The sequence below is a fragment of the Coffea eugenioides genome, unplaced genomic scaffold (genome assembly GCF_003713205.1).
Source record: "Coffea eugenioides isolate CCC68of unplaced genomic scaffold, Ceug_1.0 ScVebR1_1193;HRSCAF=2007, whole genome shotgun sequence".
Classification (NCBI taxonomy): Eukaryota; Viridiplantae; Streptophyta; class Magnoliopsida; order Gentianales; family Rubiaceae; genus Coffea; species Coffea eugenioides.
This window is the reverse complement of record NW_020861578.1, coordinates 13,728-28,823: the sequence shown is the minus strand read 5'-3', so window position 1 is coordinate 28,823 and position 15,096 is coordinate 13,728. Positions and strand designations below refer to the sequence as shown.

The following is a 15,096-nucleotide window of genomic DNA, read 5'->3' as shown; positions in this document are numbered from 1 at the left end:
TAAAAGAAGGGAAGAGAAGGTGAAAAAAAGTCACCAAAATACAAAAGTGGAAAAATCGGGTTTTATCCGGTTTCTCTGGTTCCCAGTCAAAAAACCCAGTTTCTGTGGTTCCCAGTCAAACCCAATTTTTGACCGAGTTTGACCGTATTTTTGAAATGAGGTTTTTTAAGTTGACTCGGACCGAATACTTGACCGATTTTTTATTCAACCGGTTGGTCCAATCTGAGTTTAAAAACATGGACAATAACCTATTCATTTGCTCCTCCAACTCTAAATAATAGTCTTGCACATTAGGAAATCGCAATGCGTGGTGTAATTTTCAGACTTGCCCAGAAATGCGTCGTAGGATTTCATATTATTCCCCATTTATGCCCAGCATGCAAATGCAAATGGAAAATTACTGTACATCGGAAGGTGAAAAAATATTTGCAAATGCTACCAAATATTCTCACTCATCCATTAACCTTGTGTAATCATGCCTATTCAAGCAACAACATGAAAGAATACAACTGCAAATTGGAACAATGAAGAACATCTCGCAAAAGTGCAGGTCTGGTCTGAACATTAGGATTGGACTCACAATCTCATCTTCGAGTATAGTCTATTAATGAGACTCGCCCAATGTAGTGCTCTTCTTCTCCCACTATTAGTTTAAATACCTAATATTCACAATTCATAAATTGCATCCAAATTAATTGACTATATAAGAATTATATCCGAATCCACAGCAATCATCATCAAAAATAATTATAACTACATAATTTTGGAATAGTTTTGGAAATTACATCTCATTCTAAAACCACTCAGGCCACGCTTTTCTCAATTGGATGCAAAGTCTACAAACTCACCAACAAACTATATTACAACCCTCGACAAAATTCACAAAGAAGTCCCGAATTACAAATGCTTGTAAAACTCAAGAGGACAGTCTTGCATGGTTCGTTTGGACATTTTATTGAACACTTGTATGAGATGAAAGTGGCATAACAAAATATGCATGATGAATCGCCCAATCTTTCTCAATTTTCATATATATATATATATATATATATTTAAGCACTAACATCATTTTCCCCCAAAACTATACAGTTTCAATTTCAACACCAGGCAGTAAAAATAAAATTTCTTGACCACAAGGTAAAACATCAATGAAAAGAAAGTACCCAAACAAAAAGGAGAAAAAAGAAACTGTTAATAGAATACTGCTTGTAATTGCACCGATAGGAAGACATATTGATCAAGAAATAGTGAGAAGAATAGATGCAACTTACAAGTGGGTAGAGTATAGTCATAACTCCATAGCTAACCAGAGGAGAAAAAGAATACAGCTAGAATACAAGGGGATCCTAAAAGACAATTATAAAAATACAAACGAATAATCAATAATGCATCTCAAAAAAACAACAAAAGACTAAAATAAATGTATTCTAATTGCTTTGAATTTCAAAGCATCCCTCACAAATTAAAAAATTTTCTTCTGCCAAAAGGCTTCAGCTCCGTGTATTCATCAAATAAAATCTTCCTTGTTTGCTATGAGAGACTGCATAGTGGCTTCAGTGACTAAGAGCATTAGTACTTTCACATCTTTTGTCAATAAAAAAAACTTTCATTTAATAGAAACTATTCGCATAAAAGTTTGACAACCTCAACCATTCAGCCGTGTACAAACCAAACTACCAATGCAGGCGAAGGATATAGAAAACAAAAAACAATGATCATCCATATGACGCAGGTAATAATTTACTTAATCACCAACAAATCTGACTGAGAAATCCAAATTACCGTGCAAGCATTAGAAAGGGAAGAACACACACCAAGACCTATTTATACACAAAGACAGAGAATCAACGCCTAAAGCCCCACTACCTTTAATAATATTTTGTCTAGGAATATCATCCGGAATTAGACTTCTTATAGCATATCACAAAATAAAAGAGGCGTGCAGGGGAATTTTTTATTGGGGGCGGGAAAGGGGAGAGGAAAAAGAGGAACAAGCTGGGGCAACAGGAATGCGGTAGTTTCAAGTTGAAAATACACAGTTCAATGACATTCTAGTAATTGTAAACATGTTAATAGTATCATCAAATAAACTATATGTAGTTTTCTGGAGTGAAATTTCTAAAGGAGAATTTGAACTCCAATTAGATTTTAGCAATATGTATTGAAACAAAAGGAAAATAAAAAACAAAATTTTACCAAAACCAGCAAAAGAATCCAGTTTGATTCAAAAAGTCCAGCCTCTAGTCCAAACTCAAATCCGAAAGATTCCATTCATATCTAAGAAACATAATATTAAGGACACGATCTTTTATCTAAATTACAGCAGATAGGACACAACAAATAAATATTAAAATTCCACCACGTACTCAAAACAATAGTAAGCATACATCCACGAAAGTCGCAAAAAATTTACTGCCTTTCCAATATAGGGAATAAATCCAATAACATAAACTTGTAGGCAACCTAGAAGGCAAGAGCTAATTATCATTAAATCACAAGAATTGAGAACTTTATCTTCTTGAAATATTAAAATCTATTTCACCTGGAAGAAGAAACTTAATAGGAGTACTGAGCAGACAAAATCTTCATCATTTGCACTTGCAAAACCAGAAAAATACATTTTTAACAAAAATAAATTCATAAAAGAATAGAAAAGAAGAAAATTTGAAAAATAGAAACCCAAGGCTAAGAAATATGTGCATGTCACCATTTAATTTGAGAGCAAGAAGAAGAAACACCAACATCATAACAATCCCTAAATGTTCCGGAACACTTGACTCACATTTCATGTTCAGTCAACCTCTCTTGGTCCTAGCAGTATGCAACAAAATTAGCAAAGGCTACAACAACACATTAAGGATCTTACCAGGAGTGAACAAGGGACAACTTAATTCAAATTTTAGGTTGTCTATGATGTGGTGATTGACATGACGATATGCCCCTTGTATCCAATGCTCTTTGCAATTAGGAACACCTAAGAAAGTGCTTAAAATGTTAAATTTGCACCTAAAAAAAAAGGACTTGGGAAAGTGCAACACTCACAAGTGTGTCCGCAGGGAAATTATCTTGTGTAAGATGAAACAATAAGACACATGGCGCCTATTTAGCACAAAAGTTTATTAAATCCATCGACAAACACCAGTCCACATAATTATTTCTTGAAAGGTTTGGATTACGAGCTATATTATAAACCAAGTACTTTTATACCATTATGGTCCATTTTTCTCCACAAATTCGAGTTCTATGGACCTTACGGGTGAATACACAACTTCACAAGCACATCTTTGTTCAAAATCCATTAGTTCTAAGAAGAAGAGACATTATCACTTGTAGAGCAGCATGAACCGCATCATTAGTATATGCCTTCTTCTTACCTTTATAGCTTATAATAGTTGATAAAGTATATAACTTTTAGCTATCCACTTGAAAAACAGAGGGACTTGCTTAGGGAAACAAAAAACATATATAACAAAATTAAAGAAAAATACATGGCTGACAGCTAAAATCTAATTAAATTAGACAAAGGAGAGAGAGATCAAAAGACCCCAAATATCCCAATATGCACACAATAAAATGCAGTATAGCCCCAATCTTCTAGACTCGTGGGAAAGTATCATAACTCCTAAAATAAGATTTCGACATCTTTTTTGTTATTTTGGCTTCAAAAAATTCTGTAAAAAAATTTCACCATTTTAACAGATGAAGAAACTGTAAAGATCAACACAAACAATTAAATTGCAAAATGAACTAACTGTAATTTCTCGTGACCCCTCTCTCTTTCTGGACCCAGCACAATCACAAAAAACAACCGGTAAAATCAAAATAACCATCAAGTGATAATTGGAGACTAAAACTATAAGGAAAAAAAATAAAGAATCACAGCCAAGAAAAATATACACAATAATAGAAAACAAAACCTTAGAAGTCACCTGATTACCATGCACAAGTTTGATTTAGTCAAAGTGAGTGCGTCAGTGAAAGCTCAACTGCAAAGGAAAACAAAAAATTTTAGAGAAAGAAAAATCAACCAATAAGTTTGCTGATATTCTCTTGAGAGCTTTAGCTCATAGAGAGGGCATTTAGAAAAAAAAAAAAAAAAGGAATAGATTTGCAGGTGCCTGAAAAAAAGAGAAAAAAAAAAAGAGTAGCAAATGTTGGGTGTTCGAGTGTTGTTTATCTGTTCTAAAATGATTCTTTAGAGAGGACAAAACTAATTACATAGTAAGAGAAAAGAACACAAAAGTTCAAGAAAATAACATGCCTTCAATCGAATTTCTAATATCTGGGCATAGCGAATTTTGATGCAGACCATCTATATTAAAATTGGGGGTGTAAAGAAGATGTCTTTGGGACGAGTATTAGAGCAGATGGGTTCGAGGAATCATGCGCGGAAAGGGGAAAGAAAGGATTTTTAATATGGTTGAGTAATCTGAAGAAAAAATTATAATTGATTAACTTGAAGTAAAATAAATGTTTGCCTCCCATTCACTGTTATCACCTTGATCAATGGAGAGTAATGGAGCTGGAGAGCCACGAAGAGGAAGATCTGGACAGCAGCGAATCAAGGAAAGGGAAGAAGTAAAAATGAGAGAGAAGGAAAGGAGAAAGAAACCGAGAAGAAGGATTAGATAGGAAGGCGCAGAAGAGATTTTCGGGCAGCAGTTTCAGAAACCCTATCTATTGAATGCGGAGGTGAGATTTCAATTTTGTCCTCAATTCAATTCATCATCTCAATCAGTTGAGGACTACCATCAATCAGTCAAGTCAATGGAAGAGTGCCACGTCAGCAATTGAAAATCAATTGAAACTTCTTGCATTCCCACGTAGACTTATGTTTGGATAGTGTATTATTTGAAATATTATTTGAAATAATTACTGTAGCACTTTTTGTGATGTGATGTATGTGAGATAAAAAGGTGATTGGGAATATAAAAAGGTAGGTTGGAAAATGTGTTTGTGATGCAAGCAAAATATTATTTGAAATAATTGAGGTATCCAAAGGCCTCCTCCGAGCTTAATAAATATACTGGAAGATTCCCTCAAACTTAATAAAGCTTCTAAACCAAAGGATACTACAAAATAAATCAGATCTTGAATCATACCATACACACATGAACTTCTAACTCAGTCGAAATAGAATAATATGGCAAATAATCATGCACAGGTACCTGCATCTCGCGCATCGCGAGGAAAGCTTTTACTCGGATAAAAAATACTCCCTCCGTCCCGTTTTGTTAGTTTTGGCTTTTTTTTCACACAGATTAAGAAAAGTGTAATTAATTTGGTTGGAAACATAAATTTAGATTAATAATTTCCTAAAATACCCTTATGCTAATCACGAAGAGTGCCAATTAATATCAGTTACAGCTAATGGGTTAGTATTGGAAAAGCTCAATGTATTCAATGTAGTGGGTTAGTATTTAATAACAATGTATTAATAACAAGATATTTAATAAGGGTATTTTAGACAATTTGAAAGATTACTACATTTCTTAATGGGAAAGTGGACTACAATTTGGGACAGACGAAAAAGGAAAACAAGACTATCAAAGTGGGACGGAGGGAGTATGAAACAAAGTTGAAGAAAGATAATCCAACAAAAAAGGAAAGGACCTCCTCCTAATCCAAATCCCGGTAGAACATTCACGTTTTTTGGTGAAGGGTCACGCATTTTTGTGAAGTACGTATTTTTTTGGTTCCCCCGTTCGTGGAAAGTTAATGAAACAAGAGCCAAAAGCAAACTCAGCTACATCCTCGTCCACGTGGATATACCCAACAACGCGCGTGGAAGACACTCACTACACCGTCCTCTAGAATCCTCAACTCTAAACCACGCGTCCACGCGCCACGCCATAATTTATAAAACTCCAAAATTCTTTACTTTATATCGTCTCCTTGCTCTCGCCGGCCGTTACCGCAAATCAACCCCCGCCCTCCAAAAAAAATTAAAAAAAAAAAAATAAATAGAAAAATTCCCCAAAATAAGAGGAAAAAATAAGAAGAGAAAATATACAGGAGAAGATCAGCGATTCTTTTATTTCTTTGATTAATCGTTTATTTGATTTTGATAGTATTTTGGATTCTCCGGCGATGGTGCGAACGATGGAGATGGTGGGGCCACCAGTGGTGACAGTGGCGCACAGCCTTACAGATGCGATGAGTTGGTGGGACCAAATTAACGAATCGCCTACTTGGCAAGACCGTACTTTCCATGTTCTTGCTGCTCTTTACGGAATCGTGGCCGTCGTTGCTCTTGTAATTTTGCCTCTTCCTTTTTCGTTTTTGGTTAATTAATCCTACAATTTGTATTGGATTTAGCGAGAAATTGAGATTTGATTGTTAATCTCAGTCGGATTCTTGTTAGTTTTTTGGTATATATTCTCTCAGCTTTTGGGGATTTGTGAACGAGGGTTTTTTTTTTTTTATTGATTAATTTTCTGTTTCATTCGATTCGCTGTCTATTCTTGTGTGTTAAGATTGTGGATTTTTTTAATGTATTTCTGCTGAAGAATTTGAATGTGATTGAGATGCGTGAGTTGGTATTGGCTAATTTACAACGTGGATTTGAGAAAATTTCTGTTGGGTTTATGATAATTTATATTGCTTTGGGATTTATGGTATGTATAATGTAGACTTGAGGTTGTTGTTTCTGAATTAGAAATTTTTTTATGCGGGTCATCATTTTGCATTCAAACTACTTAAAAGAGGACATAATGCACTTTGTTTTGGTGCCGGTAACGTAAATGCATTGTTTTTATTACCCGGAAATAGTGTGATTTGCAATTTATGTGTACATTTGACTATTGGTGGATTCTTAGATGATATTGTGATCTTGGTCATTGTAGGTGCAATTGGTTCGTATTCAACTGAGAGTACCTGAGTATGGTTGGACCACTCAGAAAGTCTTCCACTTCCTCAATTTCTTCGTCAATGGGGGTTCGTCATTTGTACCATTCTCTATCGTTCCCTGAATAAGTAGCATGTGCATTTCGCATGAATGGTTTGATATCCTTGTTATGGTAAAACAATGCACAATTGTTTATTCTTTTTGGCTCTCTCTTTTCTGTTATGAAAATGTTCCTCTCTGTGGCATTATCGTCATGCAATATCTGTGTTTGTTTGCAATTCCGTTTTACCAATTTCTCTAGTTGCTTTGTGTATTGAATTTGTATTTTCCACTGTTCAGTTCGATGCTTGGTTTTTGTTTTTCGTCGGGACGTTCAAAGTTTGCACCCAGAGGTTAGAATCCAACATGGGAATCTTATCTTGTCTGCCTACCTTTGTTGAGTTGTTTCTTACTCCTGTGTCCTGTTCATCTCATGAACTCGTGTTTGCCAGATTGTACAACATATTTTGCTTGATATGCCAAGTCTTCTGTTCTTTACAACCTATGCACTTCTAGTACTGTTCTGGGCTGAAATATACTACCAGGTTAGTGATTTTCGTTTCCGTGGAATTATGAATTTCTTTTTCTGTTGAATTTCTTCTTTTAATTTGAGCAGTATGTGGTTAAGACTGTCTGATGATGAGCTTCTGGCATGGAATTTCGGTAGGCGCGTGCTGTATCTACTGATGGTTTGAGACCTAGTTTCTTCACCATAAATGGGGTGGTGTATGTTGTTCAGGTGAAAATTTATATCCCTTTTTATGTTTATGAAAGCTGAAGATTTTAGCTAGCATATTGGTATGTGAGGATATGTTCTGTTTCATCACTATATTGCTTGTAGTTCATCATCTAACTTCCACTTTTGGTTTATTGCTTATTTTCTCCCACCTTGATAATTATTTTTATAACCTTGAGGTGTCCGGGAATTCATATTTTGCAGAAATTAAATTCTGTTGATTTACTTTATGCGACTGACAAAATTATGAGCAAAATCTGAACTTGATAAGAACTACCTGATTCTGTTGACTTACTAATGTCCTACTCGTCACTGGTATGTTCGTAGGCTGCTCTGCTTGTGAAAAATATGCATTACTGAAATCTACCTGAGCAGTCCTTTGTGGTGTCTTTTCATGCCTATGTGCTATTCTATTACATATTTGGGTCTTCTAATTTGACTTTAAGAAAACATGATCTTAAACATGTTTTCCACCTAATTACACATTCCAAGTCCTGTGTACTAACATTCTGAACTTCTGATCATGGAAGGCAGAATGCATCATTAAGTTTGATGTGGGTTCTATATATGAATTTTTCTCTGGATAAGAGGTTGATAGTTATTTTGGTTTTCAATTTTCAGTTTGTAGGAGAATTCATATTGTAGTAGTGGAGATTCAGTAACTTGGTATTCTTGAACTTATTAATGAAGTGTATATGTTTATCTTGAAATTTTTGTGTACGATGCTTTGTCCAAGGGTGTGGTAAAATTGAAGCAGACAACAGGTGATTGATTCCCAATAGTGTATAGAGTCTAACATAAGAATCAAGTTATAAAAGGTAGAATATGGTTATCAACTATAAAATTTGCATCTATTGCTGGCTAAGGACAAGGTGTTCCACACTAATTCTGAGCTTGTTAGTTATAGCATTCCACTGTATTTTCCTCAAAAAATGTTATTGGCTAGTATGTCTCAGATTATTTCACTGACTATTTTTTCAAATTCTTGCAGATCATCTTGTGGCTTATCATATGGTGGAAGCCTGTCCGAGTTCTGATCATCTTGTCTAAGATGTTCTTTGCAGGTTTTTGTAATTTATCTTTAAGTTGAAATGGGAGCTTCTGTGTTATCAAAACTAACTTCTTCAATATGGTAATTTGTGTTTTGCTAGGCGTATCTTTGTTTGCCGCTCTGGGGTTTCTTGTGTATGGCGGAAGGTATATAATTGTCTGTTTTGGTGATTGATTCCTATCCCATATCTGTGAGTGTTTGTCCAAAGTGAATGCATGCAACTCAGCTAGCATTCACGTATAAATTGTCTGTTTTGGTGACTGATCCTTATCCATATCTGCAAGTGTTTGTCTAAAGTGAGAGGATGCAACTCAGCTAGCATTCATGTTGAGCTAGCATCTGCTTGAGTTTCATGTTTGTACAAGTGTTAGGTATTCACATTGACAAGTGTTTGTTCATTTTGCAAAGTAAAATAAGTTGTCTTAGTTGCTTCCCCCAGAAAAAACATCTTTTTGTTGTTGTTGTTGTTGTTATTATTATTATCATTATCATTATCTTACCCAGAGAAGTATGATAAACAACTTCATTCTGGTGTCTCAATATATCAAGAAGCCCAAAGGCCTTACTTTCAACATTTCAAGTGTGAATTCAACTGTGTGTTTTGTCTATTGTGGAACATTATTATTATTATTATTTTATGGTGTGGAACATTATTGTTATTGTTTCATATCTGGACTTTTGCTATTATATAATTGGCTTTTGCATATGTTTTTATTTTTCCCCCTTAGATTAGGCTCCGTGTCTTATGCCATGGTTTTAGCTATTTGGAATCTGATACTTGTTTTGTCATGGTGTCAGTTGTGACTCTGAATATGTCATTGTGTAGCCTAGGAGACAGTTTAGATCTACCACTTATAAGTCTTGTAGTCAATGACGTGAGTATGTTCATCTTGGACTGCTTTTCCATGAGCAAATTATGACTAAAATTGTGGAAGAGTTTGATCCCTTACACATCAGCTCATACCAGATTGCTGGGTGGAAAATTTTGTTGTGGAAGGTGAGAATCATGCGGGTTGTTGGACAGGTCATTGTGCGGGGATGGATACTTGATTTAGATGGCTGAACACAATATAAAGTTAAGAATAATTGATGGAAAATAATCTTTATTGGGGAAGTGTGAATAAAATGGGCATTTAACTTGGTTCCAAGTTCTATAAGATGAAACTGGCATTCCATGGAGGAATCTCAGGATTATCCATGGATAAAGATTTGAGCTCAGGTGTTAAGGTAATTTTGTTGGTACAGCAACAAAGTCATTCAATGTGTTGTGACATGCTTGCAAATGCCAAAGAGATAAAGAACCTTAAAGCAAGTAGAAGTGGCACACATGTGGTGCATCCAATTGTTAATGATAAGAAGAGGCAACTACTTCAAAAGCTTCATGCAATTTATATCATGCAATTTATATATGGGTGAAAGGTGGTTCTTAATTGGTGACAAGAGGGGCTGCCGGGGAGTGGGAGTGAAAGGAGAGAGAGATGTGTTTTCAAAAGGACTGTTTCAGTAGATACCTCTGAAAGGCTTAGTTTGCAATTCAGTTTATCAAATTGCGGAGTGTAGGTAATGTGGCATCCAAAGTTACTAGCTGATTAATCCTTTTGGCAGTGATTAATTTAATGCTGCTCTTCTCTTACCTAGATTGAGCATAGAGGTTGCATGTCATGATCATAAGGGTTGAAATTGTCTGTATTAAGCTTTAACAGGATCTCCATCTGATATTATTTTCACTGGCACACTCTTCCCTCTTCATTATGTGAATGATAGCAGGTCAATTTTGGTAGTTGACTGTTTGTCTGCTTTTTCTTGGTTCCTGATACATAATGATTAACATCTTGGAGGAGCGCTAATTTTTGGACGAATCTCGACTTTTTTTTTAATTGATATCTCCCTACTTTTCTCTTAAGCTTTCTTGTCATCCATATCCTTGCTTTCGACTTTTCGATAATCAGTGCTCTCATTCATTATTGAAGTATCAGTTGAACCTTTATTCTTGATTTCAGCTTTAAAAACTCTTTTGGCTGCTCTTCAGAGTGATTCCAACCATAGAGCCAGATAACACCAAACAATGTCATCTTTTAATTGTCTAAACCCTACCCAATTGATATTTTGTCTTTAAATATCAGCCTTGAACAGTTGGACTGAATCGCTAATATATCTGCAGACATTGGCTTCTGGAGCTTTATCCTTCATCACTTTCCCCCTCTTTCCATTCTCTACCTTTTTTTTTTTCTAAATTTTTACAAGTATTGTGTCCGACATGCTGTGTTTTTTCCCTGTACTCGGATGAAGATTTTGTAATGCATGTTTTGGTTGAAATAGGTATCTGATACTTTCCAAATTGTAGAAATGGAGGGGTCAGCTGCAATTTTTGATAAAAGTTTGTTAAAACTGATATTTTAGATTGGTGGATTTTCAGATTTTCTTACTGATACATAGGTGGGATGGGATTGTCTCTGATTTTCTTTCTGATATTTTAGATTGATGGTTTTTCTTTGATAACTGTTGGAGAGAATTAATTTTATGCAAAGGTGGGATGGGGTTGTCTCTGATTGTAGGCCCTAGTATTTTGTATTTCAGAATGCATTGATTATTCACGTGAGATTCCATTTTATTTTATTTGTATTGGACCTTTCATTTGCATTGAACCCTGAACTTTCTTCTTCATGCAGGCTCTTTTTAATGTTGCAGCGGTTCCCTGTTGAATCAAAGGGCAGGCGTAAAAAGTTACAGGAGGTAGGTCATCAGGAAATTTGTTTGTTCTGGTACTTCCTATGTTTTGGTTACTAAATGCTACATTTAATCTCATTCATTCAGGTTGGCTATGTAACCACTATATGCTTTTCCTGTTTCCTCATCAGATGTATCATGGTAAGTCCACTCTATAACTTACAATTCTAAACAGCTAAGATGAGTCATGGTTTCATGAACTCCTATGACATGATTTTGGATTGTGTAATGTGGTGAACAAATTCTTAGTACTTAAAGGAATAAGCTCCCTGAATAATTTCTTAGTCCCAGGATCATTTTATTCTGGTATTAGTCCTATGATATTTTTCACTGTTGAACCACTTACAGTTTTTTAATTGTTTTGTTCAATTACTGAAGCAGTCTAATTGGTGCAATCCTGGTGTTGGTCTATGTTTCTATATTCATATAACATCTCCTATTGCCTTGTTGGGTACTACAGATGTGTTTTGATGCATTTGATGAGGCTGCAGATCTTGATGTTTTGGATCATCCAATTCTGAACTTCATTTATTACCTCGTAAGTCTCCGTCCATAGCTGGAGTGATTGATGTTTTGCACTTGTGTTTGTGTCTGTATTTTGAACTCCTGTGTGTTGTCAAGTAAATGCCAGTAGCATTTCTCCTGCTTAAGCTTTTTAACTTATTCAGAACTTGTATTTTTCTAAATTTGCTTGTTGGTTGTGAAAGTAAATGGTTGCTTTTATCACGTCTTACCAATTTGGCACCTGATTTTTAAATTAGGCATATCGCTAAATGCTATGCAGTTCTTATCTGAATTTATACGATTATATGGAATTTGATAATTTTCATATCTAAAAATGTTTGAATTCTATGAATAACAAATACTGGAAAAGTAATTGGAGTTCAGTTTGTGATTTTCTTTGTTGTGGCTTAACTAAGTTTTTCTGGTGATTAAATCTTGTCACTATTAGTTTTAAGAAAATATAGATGTTTCTTGGTCTTGAACTATATGCCTTTGAGAATAATCCTATAAATATAAAAATACAATGATTGATAATGTTCCTTTCTTGAGAATATTAGGAGATTGCTCTCAATTATTGTTATTGCATAATATTGAATAATGCCTTTAATATTGGGCATGAAATATTGTTGCTAATAATTCCTACAAATATAAAAATTTAGTGTTAATTGATTAGATTGCTTTCTTATAGCTAGCTTGTTTGGATGGAAAGATTTGAACAGAAAAGATAAGAAAGGAGGAAAAGTTGACTTGTTAGATGTTCGGGAGATTTTCATGAGATAGAAAAGAAAGGAACGGAACGGAAGGATAAAACCTGTGCCTACAGTTTAAAAAATTTTTCCGACCAAATTCAGTGCAGAAAATGAAAGAAACTCGTTGAAAGCCTACTAATACTCTTTAAATACCCAGCTATTGCATGAATTTGTATTGACTTATGTGCCCAAAATCATTCCATTTCTTTTCAAAACTCCCAAACAACATTAGATTCACTTCTATTCTCTTTTCTTTTCTTTTCTCTCATAATTTTAGGTTTCTCATCCTTACCTTTCTGTTCTAAGCTCACAAACTAGTCATTAAGAATATTTGAGACGATTCTGTGTTATAGTGCTGAATAGTCTTGAACAATGTTTTTCATAACGGGCAAAAGATTTTTGCTATAGGTGTATTTTGGTGTTCTTTTGGTATTTTATCTGCTTGTTTTTTGTTTGTAATTCTAGAAATTTTTTTTTTTGGCAATGACTATTATTCTTTTTTGTTTTTGCTATACAGTTAGTGGAAATAGTGCCTTCTTCGCTTGTTCTTTTCATTTTGAGGAAGTTACCCCCAAAACGTGGGATTACACAGTATCATCCTATCCGCTAACGGAAGAGACCTGATAAACAGTTGAAACAAATGGATGAAATCCGGTAGTGCAGTTGACTCGTGGTACTTTCTGGCTCAAAGATGTGAAAGCAAAAGGGTTGCAAAATGATCATGTGTATGAAGTTTGGGATGGTTAGTAATTCTGAAATACTGGCCTCTCTTCTTACTTAGCAGATTGTAGATCTGTTTTGAACTGGTAGCTACTGGGGCAAGTTATATATGTTGTGATTTGGCAGTGCAATCATCTTGCTGTTGTGCCTATGGACGTGATCACTACTTACTGTTTTTTTTTTTTTTCTTTCATTATTTTGGTGCAGCTTTATGAATGATAATTGTAAACAGCACTTATATTATTGCTAGAAATGATTTGGCTCGATATCAATTTTTCAAAAAATGAACCTCTGTGCATCGTTATGGTTTGCTTTTCAGGCTGCACTTTGCCCGGCTCCTATACTTCAGAAATTGTTAATTTGTTTTCAGGCCCCTCAAGTGAATGTATAGTTATTATGCAAAGCAAAACAAAAGGAAAGCAGCGATTAACTAAATCAAGAAAAAAGGGGGGAAAAACACGAAGCAGCGATTAACTAGTCAAGAAAAAAGGGGGAAGAAAAATAAAGTTCTTCCCAGATGATACTTCTCATCCGGTTGTGTGATTAACACAAGAAAGCAGCTCATACATGAGATTTGATGAATATTATCAGAAAAAAGCGTTTCAAAATAAAAGGTAGAAAGAAATGTGTACCTGTTTACTCTGCGGCTGAGCTTTGTCCGGTTGAGATGCCGTTCAAAGAAAAATACATTATAGGCTCTGTGGTACAGAAGTTTTGCTCTTAGGTGGAATGGATGGTTGGTAGCTCTTTGGCTTGGTGAAGACATATTTGAGCTATGATGAGTCGGCTATTTTGGTGCTGGAGAAGTTGAATTGTTGGTGTCTAACTGCCATTCTTCATTGAGCTGGTCTTGTTTTCTTAACTACTAGTAATTAAAAAAACTACTAGTAATTTCATAAGTTTGAAAAAGTGGGAGTTTTGAACATTTAAGTCATCAGATAAGAAGAGGTTTGAACAAATGCAAATGTGCAATCCAATTGACCGTGATTGCAAATGTGACTGCTGTATCAGTTAATTAGGAGATTTTCTCCAAATATTGATTGCATCCATCTATAACACTATGCTGGACTAATTTTGTTGGCCAAACACCGAGTCCACAGAAAATTATGAGATTTTCAGTCTATATGCTTAAGGTCTGTTTGATAATATAAAAAAGTGCTGAATCTGAATTTTTTCAAACATTCAGATGTTTTGAGTGTTTAATAAATGAAAATTCATTTGCTGAACTTGTTAAGTAGTGCTGAACTTGTGTGTATTTTTTTTCAGCACACGAATCCTAGCTGAATGCTTAATTCTGATAAGAATCAATAGAATTACTTCAACTACCTTATTTTATCTACCAAATCTACCCTTGTTTATTAATTATGTTCAAAATTCTTATATAATTAAACAACCTAATATTCTCTATCTAATAATTTTCTATTTCTCTTTTCTCCCTTTTGAATTACTTTCACTCCTTCTCCATACTCCTTATATAATATAATTCATCTTTTATATTAATTTGATTTAAAAATAAATATTATCATTTTCATACTTAACATTTTTAGCTAATTAAAACATAGGTTCTATTTCTTTTTTGGATGAAAAGATATGAGGGCAAAATTGTCAAATTTAACTTATTAAGCATTCAGTTATAAATGTTTATCAAACAGTATAAATAGGTTTAGCATTAAAATTCAGACATTCATATATTTCTTTTCAGTGCTTAAAATTCAGTAAATTA

General features: G+C 34.5%; 1 protein-coding gene across 1 annotated transcript; it reads left to right on the top strand.

The window, feature by feature from the left end:
• The first annotated feature begins 5,950 nt into the window (after positions 1-5,950).
• LOC113755098 (tobamovirus multiplication protein 3) lies at positions 5,951-13,661 on the top strand. Its single transcript, XM_027299167.1, has 11 exons — positions 5,951-6,255; positions 6,846-6,936; positions 7,187-7,239; positions 7,339-7,431; positions 7,554-7,625; positions 8,614-8,686; positions 8,774-8,819; positions 11,343-11,406; positions 11,488-11,541; positions 11,861-11,938; positions 13,171-13,661. Exons 1-11 carry the CDS (start codon positions 6,091-6,093, stop codon positions 13,261-13,263), a joined length of 882 nt encoding a protein of 293 aa, XP_027154968.1. The 5' UTR covers positions 5,951-6,090; the 3' UTR covers positions 13,264-13,661.
• Positions 13,662-15,096: the final 1,435 nt, after the last annotated feature.

Excerpts from the sequence above, each read along its gene's own strand:
- LOC113755098 (XM_027299167.1), top strand. The coding sequence starts at position 6,091 with ATGGTGCGAACGATGGAGATGGTGGGGCCACCAGTGGTGACAGTGGCG. Across the intron at positions 8,687-8,773 it reads GTCTAAGATGTTCTTTGCAG|GCGTATCTTTGTTTGCCGCT; the intron begins GTTTTTGTAATT and ends GTGTTTTGCTAG. Across the intron at positions 8,820-11,342 it reads TTTCTTGTGTATGGCGGAAG|GCTCTTTTTAATGTTGCAGC; the intron begins GTATATAATTGT and ends TTCTTCATGCAG.